The 19,044-nt window shown below is 37.6% G+C and overlaps 1 protein-coding gene across 3 annotated transcripts in view; it reads right to left on the reverse strand.

Annotated features, from left to right (window-relative positions):
* Nucleotides 1-423: 423 nt before the first annotated feature.
* UNC80 (unc-80 homolog, NALCN channel complex subunit) overlaps nt 424-19,044 on the reverse strand; it is a 241,703-nt gene continuing 223,082 nt past the window's right edge. The window contains exons 59-64 of one of the 3 annotated variants that reach the window (XM_032637295.1): nt 17,318-17,456; nt 14,784-14,840; nt 7,893-7,974; nt 6,828-6,939; nt 5,625-5,824; nt 424-4,350 (exon numbers count right to left, since the gene is read on the reverse strand). In XM_032637295.1, coding sequence (XP_032493186.1) covers nt 4,084-4,350; nt 5,625-5,824; nt 6,828-6,939; nt 7,893-7,974; nt 14,784-14,840; nt 17,318-17,456 — 857 coding nt within the window. In that variant the 3' untranslated portion in view covers nt 424-4,083. The remainder of the gene's footprint in view (nt 4,351-5,624; nt 5,825-6,827; nt 6,940-7,892; nt 7,975-14,783; nt 14,841-17,317; nt 17,457-19,044) is intronic. The other 2 variants (XM_032637294.1, XM_032637297.1) reach the window with 2 other exon arrangements.

Here is a 19,044-nt window from a genome sequence, read left to right on the forward strand (position 1 = left end):
GAGCACTTTGTATAAAAGAACTGGTGGTAAACGTGTATCCCATAGTGGTTCTGGCCACATTCAGCACATAACCTGGTCCTTAACATTCCTCCCGGAAAATCTACCAGTCATTCCAGATGGTCATACCTGGGCAGAGAAGTCACACTGGGGAACTTGTCTCCCAATATGCCCATTCTGCTTTATTTTGAAAGTTAGGGATGGAAAGCGTGAGTAGAATGGAGCTCATTTGGAATAGGAGGAAGGAATTGGAGGTGTCCAATTGAAGGGTAACCTCAGGCTGGACTATGAGGGTTGAGGAGAGATATTAAGGTGAGCTCCAGTGATCCAAAACAAAAGCACACCCCAGGGATCTAAAATGAACACTTTCCTGAATGAGTTAACCTATTCCCTATGTTGAAAAATGAGAAACAAAACTCAATCAGGCATCTTAAATGTTTTTAGATTTATTTTATTATATGTGCATATTCAAACACAGAAGTCTTATCTTTCATAAATATCTTTCATAAACATTTCAGTATTTATTCATATGCATTTTTTCCATGCTCTTTGGTCATTCAGTATTCATAACAAACTTTATAGTCATCTGAGGGACGTTGGCTGTGTAGTCAATCTTTTGTTTTTAACCTATAAAATGGCTAATAAAGGATTTTCATCCTGCAGTCACAGTGACTTGAAAAATATGGAGGTACATTGATCTGTAATCCTAAATGATCCTAAAATAACATAAGAAAATTTGTCTTAAGTTTTTCCAGATACATTCTGCCCTAAACTTGTTTTTATTCTCCTGAGTGTCAAACCAAACTTTGTTTCTGAAATGCTGCAGTTAGGACCCACTGAAGTAAATGAGGAGGTGGGACTTTCTATTCACTGCCAAGACAAGGCCGTGGAATTGGAAGTGTGAGGTCACAGGGCAACAGCATGACTCGGTGTGATAGCAGCAAATTCCGGAGACTATTAGTCTCATGTACAACTTGAGGAAGGATATTTAATTTCTATTTTGGACTGTCATTCTATTTATGACCCTTTCTTCCTTGTAGGTCCCTATATACACTCTATTCCTGTCTCAGATACTCTCAGAGCTGGACAGCAGACTGGAGAATGTTTTTCATTGACTAAAGGGACAGATAACTAAAGAAGGAGGAGATATCATCCTGCCTAAGGTACTCTTGGAGGCTTGAAATAGCAAATCAGTTACTTCCAGCCTACTCAACAGGCCCTAGTCAGACCCCGAAATGCCACGGATTTTTTTTTCCTCCAGCATTGCTATGCCCATTTATGCCTTTTGACACCGTAGTTCTCAGTGCCTTGCCCCAATGCACTCAACAACTCAGTTTCCTTTTTGGAAAAAAACAACTTATCTAATAGAATTACAGAAAGCAGCAAACACTGAAAAATGAAAGTAAAATGTTTTGCTGTAGAAAATGCTGTATCCAGAATTTGAACTGCTTTAATTGAATCTGAGTAAATCTACACCCACTATTGTGGATGATACATGCTTATTCTAAGGTCTCTCAAAAGTTAATTTCAGAAGAAGCAACCTCTTGGTTGAGACCAATTTTTTATACATGGGAATTAGGTGTCTGTTTTAATTTTCCTCTGAACAAGATAAATATTAAGAATCATAGCTTAATAAATGATCTATTACCAATACTATATTTATCATATGTAATAATTAACTTTTAGTCATATACTCAGTAATATTTTGAATTACAAAATATTGTTACTTATCTTGAACTTTTTCTAATCTTGCTCGACTTTTTTTTGTTTTTATAAATAATTATTCCTTCAAACTCCAGGTAACAGTATTCCTGAGAATACATCTTGTGACAATCTTATGCACATACATATAGATATTTTATCAATTACACATAAACATTTAACATGTTACATTCAACACGTTTAAGGGCACCTTAAATGGAACAGATGTACACATCTGCAAAATCTCCATAGTCCCAGTATGAAAACATTCCCACTCTATAAGGCCCTGTTTGTCAGAGTGGAGGCTTTTTTGCAAGGTACAACATTACTTAGCTTATTGAAAAAGTTTCCAGTAGACTTCCATAACACTAGAGTGAAGGAATCAGGATAAAAGGCAGACAGGCCAGCATAGTCATGTTCAAAACATCCCAATACTTTTTAAATATATATATAAAGGTATATAGGATTCTGGTCAGATATTTAACAATCTTCTTTGACCCTTTTACTTTTTAAATATTTGATACGATTATACATAGAGAATGAGTCAAGAATCAAGAAACTGGAACAAAACACGCACATACATAGAGACTCATATAGCACAGACACTTGTAATTACCAAACATAAGGCCTCTAACACTAAGGGAGCAGCATAATTTTTAACAGGCAAAATATATCAGCTTAGAAAGAAGCATAAAACCACTTATATATGTATATTTCTGCATTTGACAATTCAGCATTAAGTGTAAATGTCCTGAAAATATTGTAAAACGTAGATGAGGCCATTTACCACCTCTGCTTTCTGAAGTTTTAGATTTGAAATTTTTAGTTTTGTACTTTAACTCACAGATATCTTTCATTCTATTAGTGAATGAGACCAAACCCCCAAATTATATTTGAAAGTATATATCACATTAAAAACAATGCCTGTTTAATAAGCAATTCTAAGAGAAAAATAAGTTTCCTTTGTGATTTGGGTGGGTCTAGTAGGTCTCCTTTATATATACATATACCATATTATAGCCAATGTAGTCAAAGTTTAAGTGTACAGAATGGGTTCCAAATTCATTGCAATGTAATCACAGTCTAAACTTCAGCTTGAGGACTAGAAAACACACACACACCCTCACCACCATACCAATTTACATATATATATATATATATATATATATATATATATGAGTTTTTATACACTTAGAAGTTATGTAACAGTTTTGTAATGTAAACTGTTAAACTTTTGAAATTTAATCTTGAACTACATGATGCCAAGCCCTGCTATAGGATCAATAACACACTAGATATAGCCACACAAGCCAAGTTTTATACTTTTCTTCAAGTAACTGAACTTCAAGTTAAAGTAAAATACACAAGCTCTGTCTATAGAGAACCATAAACTTAATATCTAAAGGATATGAATATTGTTAACATTGAGAGTTATTTCATTGAACCAATTCTAACAACACTAACCTTAATATAATATCTGAAAATATGCCATCAAGGGCAGGCACAGGACACTGTAAGGGAAAGTAATCACATTTCCCAATATCTCCCAATCTTGGCATTGATGTAGTCAGGACTAGAAGTAGGAATACCATCTCTTTCTAGCTATTATATTTACATTTAATTTTTATTATAGTATAGGCTATTTAGGTTCTTCTTAGTTCAGAATTATGTCTGATAATTTCTAGAATATTCTCTAATGTGTTATGAAATGGAATGATCTTATGGCATTAGCATTTTGGTTTACAATATGCAATGAAAATGACAGTTAAAAAATAAATATTGAAAAATCCACAGCTCTAAAAATAGTATTTTTTCTTCTTCTAAATGGCTGTATTGTTGATCAAAAAAAAAAAAAAAAAAAATGGCTGCAGGCTTATTTGCTATCAAGTTTCCCCAAACTAATATTTTCCTTATTGATTACTTTTATATAAATTGCTACTTGTATAGCCACCTGATTTAATGATTTTGAAATTAGAAAAATAAACATTTGCATGAGATGTATAATGTAACCTCAAAAAATTGCTTTCTGTTTTTAGAACACATTATTTGTTAATATTCCTAGGTAAGCAGCTCTGTAACAGTATACATTTTCAACTGCTCAAGGCTTCTTGAATCATAAACAATGTGCAGTGAAATGGCTTTTTCCCTTTATTCCTCCCTAGATTTTATGGTCTTCACACTACCAAACCATCTTAGCCATTGACTTTTAAAAGATGTTTATGAAACAATATGCACATCGACAGCAAAATCCACTGGGATTTGTGCTACCCATTGAGTGTAAAGTGCTATGTTTTCATCTTTTCCAAGCACGTTTTTTTTTCAACTTTTAGCAAAGTGACCCCTTCCACATCTTGTCTACACCTACAACTCTTAAAAGGTACAGAATTAAACATGAGACTCATCTAGGTCTACCTCAGTCTCCCCTAGCTCAGTGGGAGTAAAAGGGAACTGACTGGACAGGAGGGGGTTCTCCATGCCATTTTCCTCACTGATGTGAAGGACAGTGTCTCCATGCTGTAGGAGGATGGATGTCTCAAGGCCTGTGAAGTCATCAGGGTCTGAGAGTTGAGTAGAGAGGGGGCTATGTGCTGTAGCACCTTGTATTTCTGTGTCCTCCTCCTTTTCTCCTTCTTCAGCTGGGAGGCTTTCACCCTGTGACCAAAAGGATCATAACATCATGGAAAGGTAGGATGTGTACTAGGGAAAAGGATCAAAGAATGTTTGTTGTACAGCTGTAACTGGACAAGGAATCCCAAGGGTGGACCCAGTTTTAGCCTTTGGTATATGTGAGACCTCAGATAGGCCCTTCCAAGTTTCTAAGCCTCAGTTTTCTAACCTGTTGCATGAGCATAATATTTTGCCCCACTTATCCTGTAGACTGTGAGGATAAAAATGAGACAATGGTATTACGATGCTTTTTTTTTTTTACATCTTTATTGGAGTATAATTGCTTTACAATGGTGTGTTAGTTTCTGCTTTTTAACCATTAAAGACTTTACAAACGTATACAGTATATTGCCCCTTAGCTTTCTTTAAACACCACATGAGAAGAACGTGGGACCTATGGGAATTTAATGATAAAAATCAAAAGCAGGGAAAAAGGGACTTCTCTGGTGGCGCAGTGGTTAAGAATCCGCCTGCCAATGGAGGGAACATGGGTTCGAGCCCTGGTCCAGAAAGATCCCACATGCCGCGGAGCAACTAAACCCGTGTGCCACAACTACTGAGCCTGCTCTCTAGAGCCTATGAGCCACAACTACTGAGCCTGTGTGCCACAACTACTGAAGCCCATGCACGCCTAGAGCCCATGCTCCACAACAAGAGAAGCCACTGCAATGAGAAACCCGCACACCGCAATGAAAAGTAGCCCCCGCTCACCGCAACTAGAGAAAGCCCACACAGCAACAAAAGACCCAACACAACCAAAAATAAATAAGATAAATAAATTTTTTTTAAAAAAGCAGGGAAAAAAAATCAAAACAACAAGAAAATATCAAACAACGACGAAAAAGATCAAAACAACGACGAAAAAGATCAAAACAAAAGTTCCTCTCACAGGATTCAGAAGGTTCTATATTTAAAAGTTTCATCTAAATTGGTAACTTTATTTATATATATATTTTGAATTGAACTGTCAATCATGTATTATATACTGGTTTTCAATGGTTATTTTAACTATGAAATATTTCTTCTTAGGGTTTTCATAACAAAGAGTATGAAGATTTCTCTTATGCCTTCTTAAGTAGATGTATTCTTGGCCATATACTTTACAGTTTTTTTTTTTTCATGATGACAGGACCAGTGTCTGTCTAACAAAACATTACAGACCCAGACTTAAGTTATACGGATTACATCTGCATATCCCAATGGTTCCCAGACAGAAGTATGCAAGGAGCAAGACTTGCCTGTTTCTCCAGTGCCCTCACCTGCTTGGGAGACAGGCTGTGAAGGTCAGCAACAACAATGGCGGGGGAAGACGTGAGCACTGGTTTGTCCATTCCGTCTGGTTTCCTGGATGGGGCTGGGCCGCAGCCCTGTGGCTGGCCTGTGGCAGGAAGCATGTCTGTTGGGGCACCGGCTGGCTCTGCCTGAGCCTCAATGAAGGTCACAGATCGTTTCTGATCCGCTGTAGGTCAGAAGTAGAGCAGTAAATAGAATAGGAGGAAAGTAGGTTGGCAGTGCTTAATAATTAGTTTTAACAAGTGTCTCCTGACTTGACTTTTCTTGGTAAAGACATTGCTGGTTTATCAGTAAATGAGAGCAGATTAGACTATCATGTATATGTATTGATTTCACCTTCTTACAAAGACTAGGACTTGGGTATAAAAATCATTATTGCATAAAATAGCCTTTTCAGGGACTTCCCTGGTGGCGCAGCGGTCAAGAATCCGCCTGCCAACGTAGGGGACATGGGTTCGAGCCCTGGTCCGGGAAGATCCCACATGCCGTGGAGCAACTAAGCCCATGCGCCACAACTACTGAGCCCGCATGCCACAACTACTGAAGCCCACACGCCTAGGGCCCGTGCTCTGCAACAAGAGAAGCTACTGCAATGAGAAGCCCACGCACCGCAAGGAAGAGTAGCCCCCACTCGCCGCAACTAGAGAAAGCCTGTGTGCAGCAACGAAGACCCAATACAGCCAAAAATAAATAGTATAAATTAAAAAATTAATTTATTAAAAAAAAATTTTAATAGCCTTTTCACATAAATAGTTTTTACATAAAACCAAAATTGGCATAGATCATTAAGTGAACTTGGTCACTGCTCATAACAACTGCCAACAAGATTTAAAAGTCCCTATTATTCATCATTCCTTTGTCTTCAGTAAGACATATAACAAACCCAGTTCCTGGCTTGGGTAAATGAAACACAACCTTCTATCAACAAATTTCATAGCATTTGTGGTTTACCTTGGACTGTTCCATTTCCTAGGTGCATGAGGGGAGGGATGGAATTGGGAAAGGTGAGCGAAAAAAGGCACTCAAGTTTCCTGGGAAATTTCGTCCCTTTTCCTAGTGGCTCCCCAAAGGTGTGCTTATCTGCATGAGCTCAGTCTCTGCAGGCCTTCCTGGCTGTGTGGCAGGGCAATGTGTCAATGTGTAGCCAGAAGGGACACAGGAGGCCTCACCAGATGGCTTCGTTTTAGGTTGAATGCTCCTGCGGGTGGTTGACAGCCGAGCCCCATGGCGGTTTCTGGATTCAGTCTGAGTCTTCTGACGTGATAGTAGAGGACGTCTTAGCTAAAGAGAACGGGCAGAAGAAAACTAGCAAGAAGGGTCTAACTGCCTGGGAGGAAAGACTGAGCTCAGAGGATTCTGACTATGGTTTGTTCCCTTCTTGGTGGGTCTCTGTGGAGTCTTATGGTTGTTCCTTAACATTCATAGCCAATAAAATAAACTTCTTTCTGCATATTTAAATACAAGTACGTATTTGATTCTGGCTGCCCCTTAGCCACTTCTATCTTACGATTATTACCCCTTTATATATCCTAAGAACATTAACATAATTTGAAATAGTCACAGTGAGAATATCAGTGAATTTAAGGATACAAAACTAACAATGATTGCTTACCAATCAGCCTTTGCTCACCTAAAAGCTGTAGCTGAGCATATGCTAACTCTCAAGGGGAGGTTGATGAAAAACACCTCAGGTACTGGGAAAATGTCTGGTCTCCAAATCAGTGTTGGGATGCTCCCATCAAAGAAACAGCACAAAGCCTCATTTAGATTTTTATTTAGACAGTAACGTAAAGGAACCCCACCTAGGGAACTTTATAAAGATGATCTTTACTTCAATTTCAGTTTTAAATTGAATTATTAATCTTGAAACGAGGAAGAAAGGATGGCTGTCTCTGCCTCTCTACAGAAACAGGCCTTAAATCAACCTTCTAACAAATCTTCCATTGTCAGTAGTTTGGCTGGCAAAGGTTTCTGGATAGGGAGCAAATAAAAATATAGGCCCACTTATTTTACCAAGTGATCAGCTTTGCTAATAAGAAGATTCAGAGCTAAAAATAGAAGAAGCCCCAAACTCTCCGCTTGCCCAAGCACTTACCGTGTTTTAAAGTTGTTCTGTACTGCTTATTTCGGGCGGGGAGAAGGTAAAATATAATCTTAATATACATGGGCATTAAAAACTGAGTAGACCTTGCATTTCGCAGGATGACTCTCCTGCCCTTCCAGGGTCTGCTTACCTGCCTCAGGCCCCTCTTCCTCCCCAGCGGCTGCTGAGTGTGGAGGTTCTGCTGGCCAGGTTCACTCTGCACACTTGCCACCCTGTTGAGAGCATCAGCGGTGTTAGTGTGCCCTGGAGCAAGCACACAGGACCATTGTCTGGTGGGTGTTAGTCAAAATCACTTACAGGAAACAGGCACTTCAAAGATACCATTATCTTTGAAGGAAGGTTGGGAAAGAATCCCCGGGATGGGAGTTTTCAAAGGTTTAGGAGGGAAGACGAGGCCTTGTAGCCCCAAGCTGCCAAAATTGAGATTCTGTTTTCAATCTCTGATGCCGGATCTATCATTCAGCAAAACATCACACCCCTGGTTTGGAAGCCACCAAAAGGCTTAAGATGTTATACGCTAATCTCAATTTTTTTTTCAAGGGTAAGGAGAGAGGTGGTGACGAACAAACATGTACAACTCTATCACATGGATGGGAACACCTTTTAAATTTTTTCAATTTAAATGAAAATAAGATGAACGAATATCAAACACATCAGACACAGAAACCATTTGGGTGAAGGGTCACATTCAACACATGTTTGCAGCCTGAAGTCTCTCTGACTGAGTAAACGAACAGTCGCATAGATAGACAATTAAATGTCTTGTAAAAATGATTTTAGATTTAAAAGGCTGGCAAAGTAATTAAGCTGTCATTACAACTTAGAAGTTTAATATCGAACAGCTGCACCCAAACATAATACACAATTTATAAAAGCGACAACCTGCTCCCCCCAAATTCACTGTGTATGTGTCTTTTATATATGCAAAAATGACTGCTGGCAGCGGTTCCTATTTTAGTGTTGGGTGAAGCTGAAAACACTGTCATGGACGCATGATCATTTTTCATTCTGCATGCATGTATAATAGGAATGTATAATGGGAGTGGAGGTGAAAAAAAGAAATGTATCGTGCCCCAGAGAACACTGTAATCCTGTGGATGATGCCAATGTGATTATTTGGTTAGTGGGTAATTAATTTCTGCTTTGCCTTTGCAAAAGGAGAGTCATCTGCAAATAGTTTTGACAGTAAAATATTCCACAGAGGAATGCAGCGTCAGCAACTGTCCATGAGAAGGAAAGACTGTATGCATTCATTGCTATTTTTAAAAAAATGAGCTACCTAAATACAGTCTCCGTGCAGGTGGCAGGATGGACAATCAGACGTTTCCCCTGTTTTATTAACAACTAGTTAATCATCACAAGGTTGACACAGTCACGTGTCATTTTTTAAAAGGCTTACTCGTATTTCCACTAGAAGAGAATCAATGATTCCCAAATGGAGTTTATCATAGTTCTTCTGAAATAAGCATGTAATTATATTGTAATTAGACCATTTGGGATACACAATACAAAATTCCATAACGAGTTTTAAAAACAGACGTTTTTTAAACTTTCTTGTTCTCCTGAATATCAAGTTCAAAAGACCAATGTACATTATTTTTATACATATATGGCCTTGTACCATAGATGATCTTTCTATGAAGATGGAAAATTACCCCAAAGGAACAGTGCAATAAATTCTGATAAGCAATCCAGACTAAGCTGCTGGCATGTTTGAAATGACATCTCCTTATTAATTATACATTTTAACGTGTCTTAAATTGGAAAGAGTATTCAATTACCATATGCACAAAAGTAGAAACAAGTTTCTCCCAAATACCAAGCAAAGCTTTCACTGGAATGGATTCTTCATTGACATCTAAATGTTACCTCAGTTCCCTTGGCCGTAAAGGGAGGTTAATACTTACCACCTACCTCCCATTAAGGTAGAGAAAAGAAGTTAGTTGATGTAAAATGATTTGAATATGAAAAGTGATGTAACATAGTATGCTTCCTTGTTTTACACTTGTAATGAATTTATTGCTTCTAGACCACTAGAAGGAAGTAGGTAATAAAATGTCTTAAAAATATTTGGGCAGAGAAAATGAAATAGAGGCAGTCCACTTGTCTCATTTAATTCAGTAATCTGAGATTGTGAGGAAAAAAATGGTGCAAGAAAAGAAATACACGTTGTTCAGGGAGTGTTAAATGTCAAAACAATGGTAATTTCATCATGATTATTCCAAGGGAGGATCAAAAGCATCAAAATTTTCTCTATGGATAGAGAGGCTTATATCTAAGAAATGGATCAAGTTTATAGCTTTAGTAATTAGCTGTTCTATGTAAATGATATAGTATTTCATCAATGGAATGCACATATAAATGATTAAATTATAGGATGTGTCCTTGGAAATACAGCTCAGTTAATATATACATATATATATATTCTCCCTGAGAATGTGATGCTAATATGTTTATATTTGGAACATCAAAGTCTGGCTTAACTGCATGAAGAGGATATGTTAACAATAAACAGAGAAATTAATAACTGAAGTTACCTATGCAGAAGAAGTAAGTTCGGGTCTATATCAAATTAGAGTTGCATATAAAAAGTGGTCTCAATTTACTTTCTCCCCATGTCATGTAGTATTTCCGTCACGTGTAGGATTTGTGATGTGTGGACCATCAGGTGTGCAATGTTAACACCAACCAGAAGACCATGGTGTTTGCCTGAAGCATCTCTCTGGGGAAAACTGATTCCCTAAAAATTTTAATCTTGGGAATTTGAGAATGGCTGACTTCCACTGTTTTGCCAAATAAAAAGGCAAGACCATAAGTATAAAAGCAAATAAAACTTTCTAAATGGAAGTTAAAATCATCCTTTGTATTTTTGAGTCACTAAACAACATTACTATGGCAAACGATCTGGATTTTAGAGAAGTAAATATACTTGGGTCTTGGCAGAACTGATGTGACTCAACCTTCTGCAAAAACCAAAAACACCTTACTCAAAATGCAAGGAAGCAGTTTACAAGCTAGGGAAATTTAGACAATGTTAGAAGACAATTCTGGCACAAATGACCTCTTTTCTTTCAGCATGAAGACTTGGATTGGAGTGTATAAACACGTATGTATCTCCTAATGGAATATATAACTAATGGTATTTCTTAAAGGACAGGGGAACAAAGGGCCATTCAGTAATACAACAAAAATTTATATCACTCATCTCAAAGTACAAAAAAAGTGTATTTCAATCTAGAAATAGATTTCATAAATAAAAATTTTAAGTAGAAGTACTGGGTGAGACTAGTATAGAGAAAATGAATTTGTATTTTCATTGCTTTTATCTGTACTTTTAGTTTCAATTTTAATATGGTTAGAGAAATCTGTAGGGGGAGTACAAAGCACACAGAGTAGCCATTTTCCCTGAGTGCTTGCCTTGTGATGGGAATGCATAAAGCCAGCACTGAAGGAGCCATAAAGCATTTATAGAGGACAGAGACATAAACAGTGGACAAAATCCTACTCTTCCCTTTCCCAGTAAAAGATTATTGTTTAAAATTTACGTAGCCTCCACAACATCCAAGAAAATATACATATATTATTTTTAATTTTTTTTGCGGTACGCGGGCCTCTCACTGTTGTGGCCTCTCCCGTTGCGGAGCACAGGCTCCGGACGCGCAGGCTCAGCGGCCATGGCTCACGGGCCCAGCCGCTCCGCGGCATGTGGGATCTTCTCGGACCGGGGCACGAAACCGTGTCCCCTGCATCGGCAGGCGGACTCTCAACCACTGCACCACCAGGGAAGCCCTAGGAAGATATATTTTAAATGCCACAGAATTTAGAGACTAGAGACTGGAATCAGATAAAAAGGGGAAATAATCTGGATCTCAGTTATCCTATAAGAACTGATTTAGCATTGGCAAAGTACACTTCTCTGGGTATCACAACACACATTTTCTTAGCTATTAATTCTCAGCTGCATAAAAAGTTTGTTTTAATCTTTTCTTTGTAATTTGGGAGTACTTGCCAAGTTTGCATACTTTGAAAATGTGGATGATCATTAAAAGTTTGTTTTAATCTTTTCTTTGTAATTTGGGAGTACTTGCCAAGTTTGCATACTTTGAAAATGTGGATGATCATGAGATGGATAGGTTATTTTTATTTTGTTTCACCCAGACTGCATATCTTGTTCAAACTTGAGCCACATTCTTATTTTCCACTGCAATTAAAATTACCCTTACAGAATCAAATAGCGTTGTAATCTTTTTTTTTTAAGCTATATTTGGTTGTCAGTTCCTGCCTTTCAAAATGTTCTAACGTGTCCAAACCAAATTTAACTCTCAAGTATAAACTTCTAGGCTTAAGTGCTTGAATAACTTTTTGTATGTCTATATTCTTCTGGAGAGAAAATATGGTCCATGGTGTGTGTACTTGTGGGTGGGTACAGGGAGGGAAGAACTACAGTGAAGTTTCTGTACTTCTAAGAGCAACACTCTTAAAGAAGAGAATTCTTCCATGAAATATTATTGCAGTTTATTAATTTCCAAAAGACAAAATTTTTTCTCAGCATAGTGATTCTAACAGGCTTATACTTCTTGCCGTGAATCTTTATAAGAAACCAGTTAGCACAGGTTAAAGAAAAAGCCTAGAAGAAATTTTCTAAAGGTCTGCAAAATTTTTATTGGTGTCCACCTATTCATCAGGTTATACTATTATCCTGGTCTCTTCCTCATTTAGCCCTCAGACCAACTTGCCCATTTTGCCTAAAACAAGTGCTCTTTCAAAAGCCAATCCCCAGAAAGTTTATCAAAATGTGGGGTTGGGAGGAGGAACAGGGTTTATTACTTTCCGTTAGGCATGCTTGCTTACTGATATTCTTTAAGCTTTGGAGTCAGGTTTTCCTTAGGATTACTCTGGGTGTCTTTTAGGTCCTGAGTGCTCAGGTATGTGCTAAATGTAACTTACATTGTTAATGTCTTACTGCTTCTTTAGGATTTTAAGAGTCTGCAGCACAAAGAAGTTTCATGCCAAAAATAAGAAAGCCTGGAAACCAAATATAAGAAATCTATATCCTTTATAAACCCACCTCTTAGTAAATGCCCAAAGTTCCTCTCCTCCAAAGAGAACTTGGTGACATGATGGAATTCAAGAGATATGATTTGCAGTGTATGGCAAAGGTGGACGTGCTACGGCTGTTGGAACGCCTCTGCATTTACAGAATTATTTAGAATCCAAAGTGAGTGCCTCATTTTCTGGTTTCTTAATGACCACAAATGAATCCAGGTGACTGACGCCCAGAACTAAAACACACCAGTTACAGGAGTAACAGATCAACAACAGATGATCTAAAACAGTCATCAGTGTTCTCCCATGAGCGACTAATTCAACTGTAGATAAAACCTATAGTTTTGGCTCTGAACCACCCTCAGATAGCAAGAACTTTGGGTTTATTCCTATCAACACTGGACCTACAGCAGATTGGATTGGTTTAGACAACTCCAGATCAGTCATTTGAACCCTTAAGCCTGCCAGAGAGGGCCAAGTCCTTGGGAGAATTTATAAAAATCAACTCAAATTCCTGCCTTCTCTCACCAACCCCAGACTAGCATTTTACTCAGCAAGAATAGAATTTTGCCTAATTAGAAAAGGCCCGGGACAAAGCCCAATGGAAGTCTGATTTAATACTTTCTACTCTCAACAGGACATTGAAATCATCTTCCTAACTAGGTTCTCCTGTCTTGTATGTAATATTCAGCATTAAACAAATGAATGCTTTGAAACCAGTGGTCACAGTGCTAGGCTTGGTTCAGAGTTCTTCCAACACTGTGAACAATGAAGGGAAACCTCCCTAAGGACTGCTGCGTTCTTCCTCATCCCCAAAGCTCTCGGTAATGGAATTAAGCCTGCACTCTGCAGCACTTCCACATTTACCACCAATAAGAGACTGACCTGTCCAGGCAGGGGCTCGCAAACACAAATGAATGTCATGAATTACGGGGCCAGTTAAAAAAAAGATACACCAGATGATGGAATAAATTTCCCATTTTCAACTGTGGAAGAAAATGTGAAATCTGAACAAGATGCAAAGAAAACAAAGGACAACCTTTCACAGGAACGGCCTCTCAACATTTCCTCCTCTTTGTGATAAAGCAATAAACACGGGTGCAACTCACTCTATAATGCAAGCCTGAAAGGGAATATTTTATCTTGAGATGGAACAAAGGCACTCTTAGCAAGAACAAGAAGCATTACCCCTAATGAGGATTAGTTGAGAGGTGTGAATCAACAGCACAAAATTAGGAATGTTTGCCGTGGTTTAACTGAGTGTTAAAGGTGCAGTCCCCCTTTCTGAAGCTTTAAACCAATAGCTAAGCCATTACATTGTTTGCATCGTAAGACTTCTCTCACCAAGAAATGTTTGTGTCTGATATTTCATGGCAAATTTGGTGGTCATCTTCGTGGTGGGATAGACATTCTTTATGTAAGTGTTGTTTGAACAAGCTACTATAATAGCCTGTCATGCTGCGTGCACCAAAGAGAGGGAATTATATAAATCGTACTGACATTGGTATTCTTATTATATAGCATCACTGTTTTCTTATCATCCACGGTATTAGCTGAAAGACCTGTCTGGACTGAGGCTTCCTAATGATGGGGAGTTGTATGAAAAGGCTTCTGAAAAAAATGTTTCTTAAGGAATATCAGCAGGGGAGAAAATGATTAGGTGGGATAAATTTAACATTTTGCATATCAAACTCCTGAGACAGTCCATGGGATAAGCCCCTAGGAGAACTCCAGGAAGTTTTTTGTTTTTTTTTTTTAAAGTTAACTTTTTAGGCCATCTCTGATTGAGCTCTGAAGCTGAAAATAAAGGAGGCTACACCTTTGACTTCCAGGCTCGTGTGTTTATGAGCAACAAAGGGCAAGGAATGGAAATCGATGTCAAGACGGGGAGAGAGGAGACAGAGAGACAGAGGAGACAGGGAACAGCTCGTTTCCCAGCACAGACACCAATACACAGGTAGTGTTGACACTGTACCTAGAGAGGCTGCCCTCGGCGGCCAGGCCCTGGGAGTCATCGAGGACATTAGGTTCACTGCAGGAGGGGTAGGGAGATGAAGCATTTAGGGAAAGAAAATGCAAACAAATAAAAGAAAAAGAAAAAAAGCATGCAGTTTTCTGCTTCCAAGGACCAAAAATAAATAAATAAATTTAACAGAACAAGGAAGGAAAAGGAGACAGTCAACCATTTCACCTTGTGCTGGGTTTGTCAAGACCTAGGACTCAAGGCAACGGGGAGGAGGGGCTTTGGGTGGATACGACTCTCAGAGGAGTGAGTGATCTATTTATTGGTCAAGAGTTGGGACTTAAAACGAGCTCCGAATGGACACGGGAGCTCTGGAACGCACTGCAGAACGAATCTGTAGAAGACAAAACTATCATTCCTTTGGTAACCATCTGGCTGGGTGGTTATGATTTTTCACCTGTCATATGTACAGATGTTTCATTGATTAGGATCCTGCTTCTTTCTTGTGTCTTATGACATGATCACACAGAAACCACTTACCATGAACTGCCACAACCCAACTCTTGGAACTGATGCCATTAAGAAAAGCAAAGAAAGAACCCGACTTCACCTGCTAATTTTGCAGTGAAAATGCAAGTAAACAAATGGAAGGAAGATAACCCTGGAAAATTCACATGGAACTCGCATTTACGTCCTCACTCCATCCTCTAGTGACTGAATTGTAAATGTCAAAAGAAGAAACCTGTCAGGTTGGTGAAAGAATAATTAGTTTATCGATTTATTTGGATCACACTGATTTGGGAATTTGTGAACAGAAACTGTTATACTTTCTCTCCCTTTCCTTCAGTGCCTAGCACTGAGCTAAGTACTCACGAGGCACTCAATAAATAGTTGTTAAAATGGATGGAATTAAACAATTTAGAAAATTGGAGTGCCCGCCTCTAGAGAATTGTTGTTCACCTAATTGTATACTGTAAAAATAGCAACCATCCCCAGAAAGAGGCTTTCCCTAACACACAGAGACATAATTACCTTCCCTAGCCCAGAGGGTTTAACTATATTATTTTGCTGGATTTCTAGTATATCCGTAATAGAACAAATTTTCTCCCCAGAAATGAGATAACTCCTTAATGGATATGTACAAAGGGAATTGATGGCCTAGTTATTTTAGGTAAATAACCAAAAAACTCTTTACTTAAAATTCCCTAATTTAAACTTTTAGACAGACTGCTAGATAGTTTTCATTTATTCTTGATAGAAGTTTGCACATTTCTAGCAATTAAACATAAATCACCACTTACCAGTATTAACTGCTTGTATGGCTTTACATCTTTTTTTGGATATTTTATAGTTTGGCTCTGATTTTGTTCATATATTTTATTTATAAGACTTCCTTTTCAAAGAGAAATTACCAAATGGTAGGTAAAGCAATCTCTTACAATGATAGTAATCCTTATATACTAGCAATTTTTGTAATAACTCAATAGTACATAAATAATGCTTTCTTTTTAAGTATGCAATTTACTTATTAATCTTTTATCATTTCCCCCTATTTTTTCAATATTCTCCAAAGTTTGGCTTTATTTCGCAAATTTTATTTCATCTGTACAGTTCAGGAATGATTTGCTAAAGGGTATAGATCTAGGGTAATTATTTCTGCATGTAAACTAATTTTATCTGATCATTAGAATGTGCCCTGATTGTTCTTATTCTCCGTGTATAAGTTATACCACAATGACTCTATAGGTAATAAGAATAAAGAACAAACTAGATAAAAAACACATAAGACTGATTCTTTTAAAGAATTCAGTTTCTGAAGTAAAAATACTGCCTCTGAAATAGATAAAGTTTTATTTCTTATGTCAGATCATTTCCTATATAACCATATATATGGTAAACTATATATATAAAGTTTTAAATCTATATTCTTAGAGGGCAGAGAACACCAAAGAAAATGTTTTAAAGAGTTTAGCTATGGAAACATAAAACTCTCTAGGTAGAGAAGTTACCTTAAAGACCAACTTTAGCTAACCTCTCATTTCACAGAGGAGAAAACAGTGGGCTCCTGTTAAATGACCTGCCCAACGTCACACATAGGGGCATAGGTCTTCTTCTGCTTGGTTAAGCATCACTACCTCCAACTAAATACTGACGATACACCAGAAGTCTAAACTACCACATATATCAAGCTAGTCCTATACACTTGCCAGGTACTCGTTATTAGCTTAGCTGATGTTATAGCCAAAATACAAGAATGTCATATGAAAGAAGACCATGAAAGAAGACCATATATCTGTTTATAAAAAAATTTTAAGGAGAAACAATGTTTGGATCAGAAATTGAGATCCCTTCTACTGGCCTGGCTTAGAAAACTCTCCGCAAGTTGTTGCCTGTGCAACCCTCGTTGAAAAGTTGTTTGAATGGTCTACTTAACAACATTGATTGTTTGCTTCTCTTTAGTCCTTTTTTAGAATAACAGGAGTGAGTTTTCAGAATTTCTACCTTTGCCCCCAAAGGCAGAGTATAACATATTCGTGGCTCTTTACCTTTGGCTGGGTAACATGCCCACCTCAGCCTGAGGTGCAGACATGCTGGAGACATGGCTGGAGAACCGCCTCCTTCCAATGGCACTCAGGAGGTAAGCTTCTTGTTCACTTACCACACTGGGCATGCTGACAGAGTCATCTGAAAGGGCCAGAGAAGGGAGTGTTAGGAAACTGTGATGTGGACCAGAAAATCCAGACCAGCTTTGTACTTGGGTTCCATCCTTGGCTTGTATGCAAACTTAGGGCAGTATCTAAAGCTAAATTATCATTCATCCCTTTGTACAGATTCAAAACTAAGACCTTTGGGGCCTTAAGAAACATCTTCACTATTTTTATAAAACCAGAGACTTTAACAGCTGAGCCTCTAGGGTTACTGAACAGTGTCATTTTGAGAATACGAACAGAACTTTGAGTTAAAGTGACTAGTTACTTCATTTGGGTGAGGGAAACAGCTTCAGTAAAACTTCATGAATGTATCTCCATCTTGAAAAAAAAAAAAAAAAAAGAACTTTGGGGGCTTGGTTTTTAATCTGCACAAAGGGATGAAGGATAATTCTTCCCATCTACAAATCTCCCACCCTCAAACAGCCTTCATGAAATATATGTAAACTTCTTGTCCATTTCTACAAGTAGGTTATTTGTAAAAATCAAGGGGCATCTGCAAATTAAAGATTTCAGAAATGCTGGACTATAATTTTTAAACATTCCAGAAATAGTTCAGTAAGGGACTTTGTTATTGAACAAATCAAGCATTTTTGAAATTCAAACACTACATTCAATACATTTCATGATTTTTAGACTGCTGAGGGAAAGACTATTTCAGGTATTTTTTGGAAAAATATTTTAAAACCTATAAAGTTCAGAAACAAGTGCTTATTTTAACCTAAATTTAAAGTTTGAAGCAGTCTTGCTTTCTCCATAGAAGCTGAAATTAATGTATTCAAATCCATATGAAAAATTAACTTTAGCACAATAATTTGTGACAAGGAGACCTCATTCTCAGTGAGCAAATATTGTTTGTAACTGAACAGAAAACACATCTTGACTGACATAGAATCTTGGTGAACTTATGCTACCATGTAATGTTGTCTGACATCATTTATTTAAAATATCCCAAGTGGTCATATTTCTAGAGAAATTTATTTCAAACCAAAGAGGCGAATACGAAAAGTGCTAAAAATTTTAATTTGCTATATAACTGACTTGAAGTTGATTCTTGTTATAGAATGGTATTTCCTTTTTAGATGTGTTCATAGAGAAGAGAATAATCAAATATGTCCTAAAAACATGAAAAAAATGTGGTAGGGTAGATTGAGCTATTTCTACTAAGACCTTTCTGAAATTCCATTGACTTTTTTCTCTCTTATCCAAACTCATATATCACTTAACACTTACTCCTTCAATATTTGTTTGGTGATTAATCATGTGCTGTGTCATTCACTCTTTTTTTTTTTTTTTAAAGACTTTTTTGATGTGGATCATTTCTAAAGTCTTTACTGAATCTGTTACAATATTGCGTCTGTTTTATGTTTTGGTTTTTTTGGCCGTGAGGCATGTGGGATCTTAGCTCCCCGACCAGGGATTGAACCCACATCCCCTGCATTGGAAGGCGAAGTCTTAACCACTGGACCACCAGGGAAGTCCCTCATTTACACTTTTGTTAAGTGTTCTTTATCAAAAATGTCTGTCATCTCCTCTACAAGACTATATCTAAGATTTTAGAGAGC

Source organism: Phocoena sinus, chromosome 7 (genome assembly GCF_008692025.1).
Source record: "Phocoena sinus isolate mPhoSin1 chromosome 7, mPhoSin1.pri, whole genome shotgun sequence".
NCBI classification, from domain to species: domain Eukaryota; kingdom Metazoa; phylum Chordata; class Mammalia; order Artiodactyla; family Phocoenidae; genus Phocoena; species Phocoena sinus.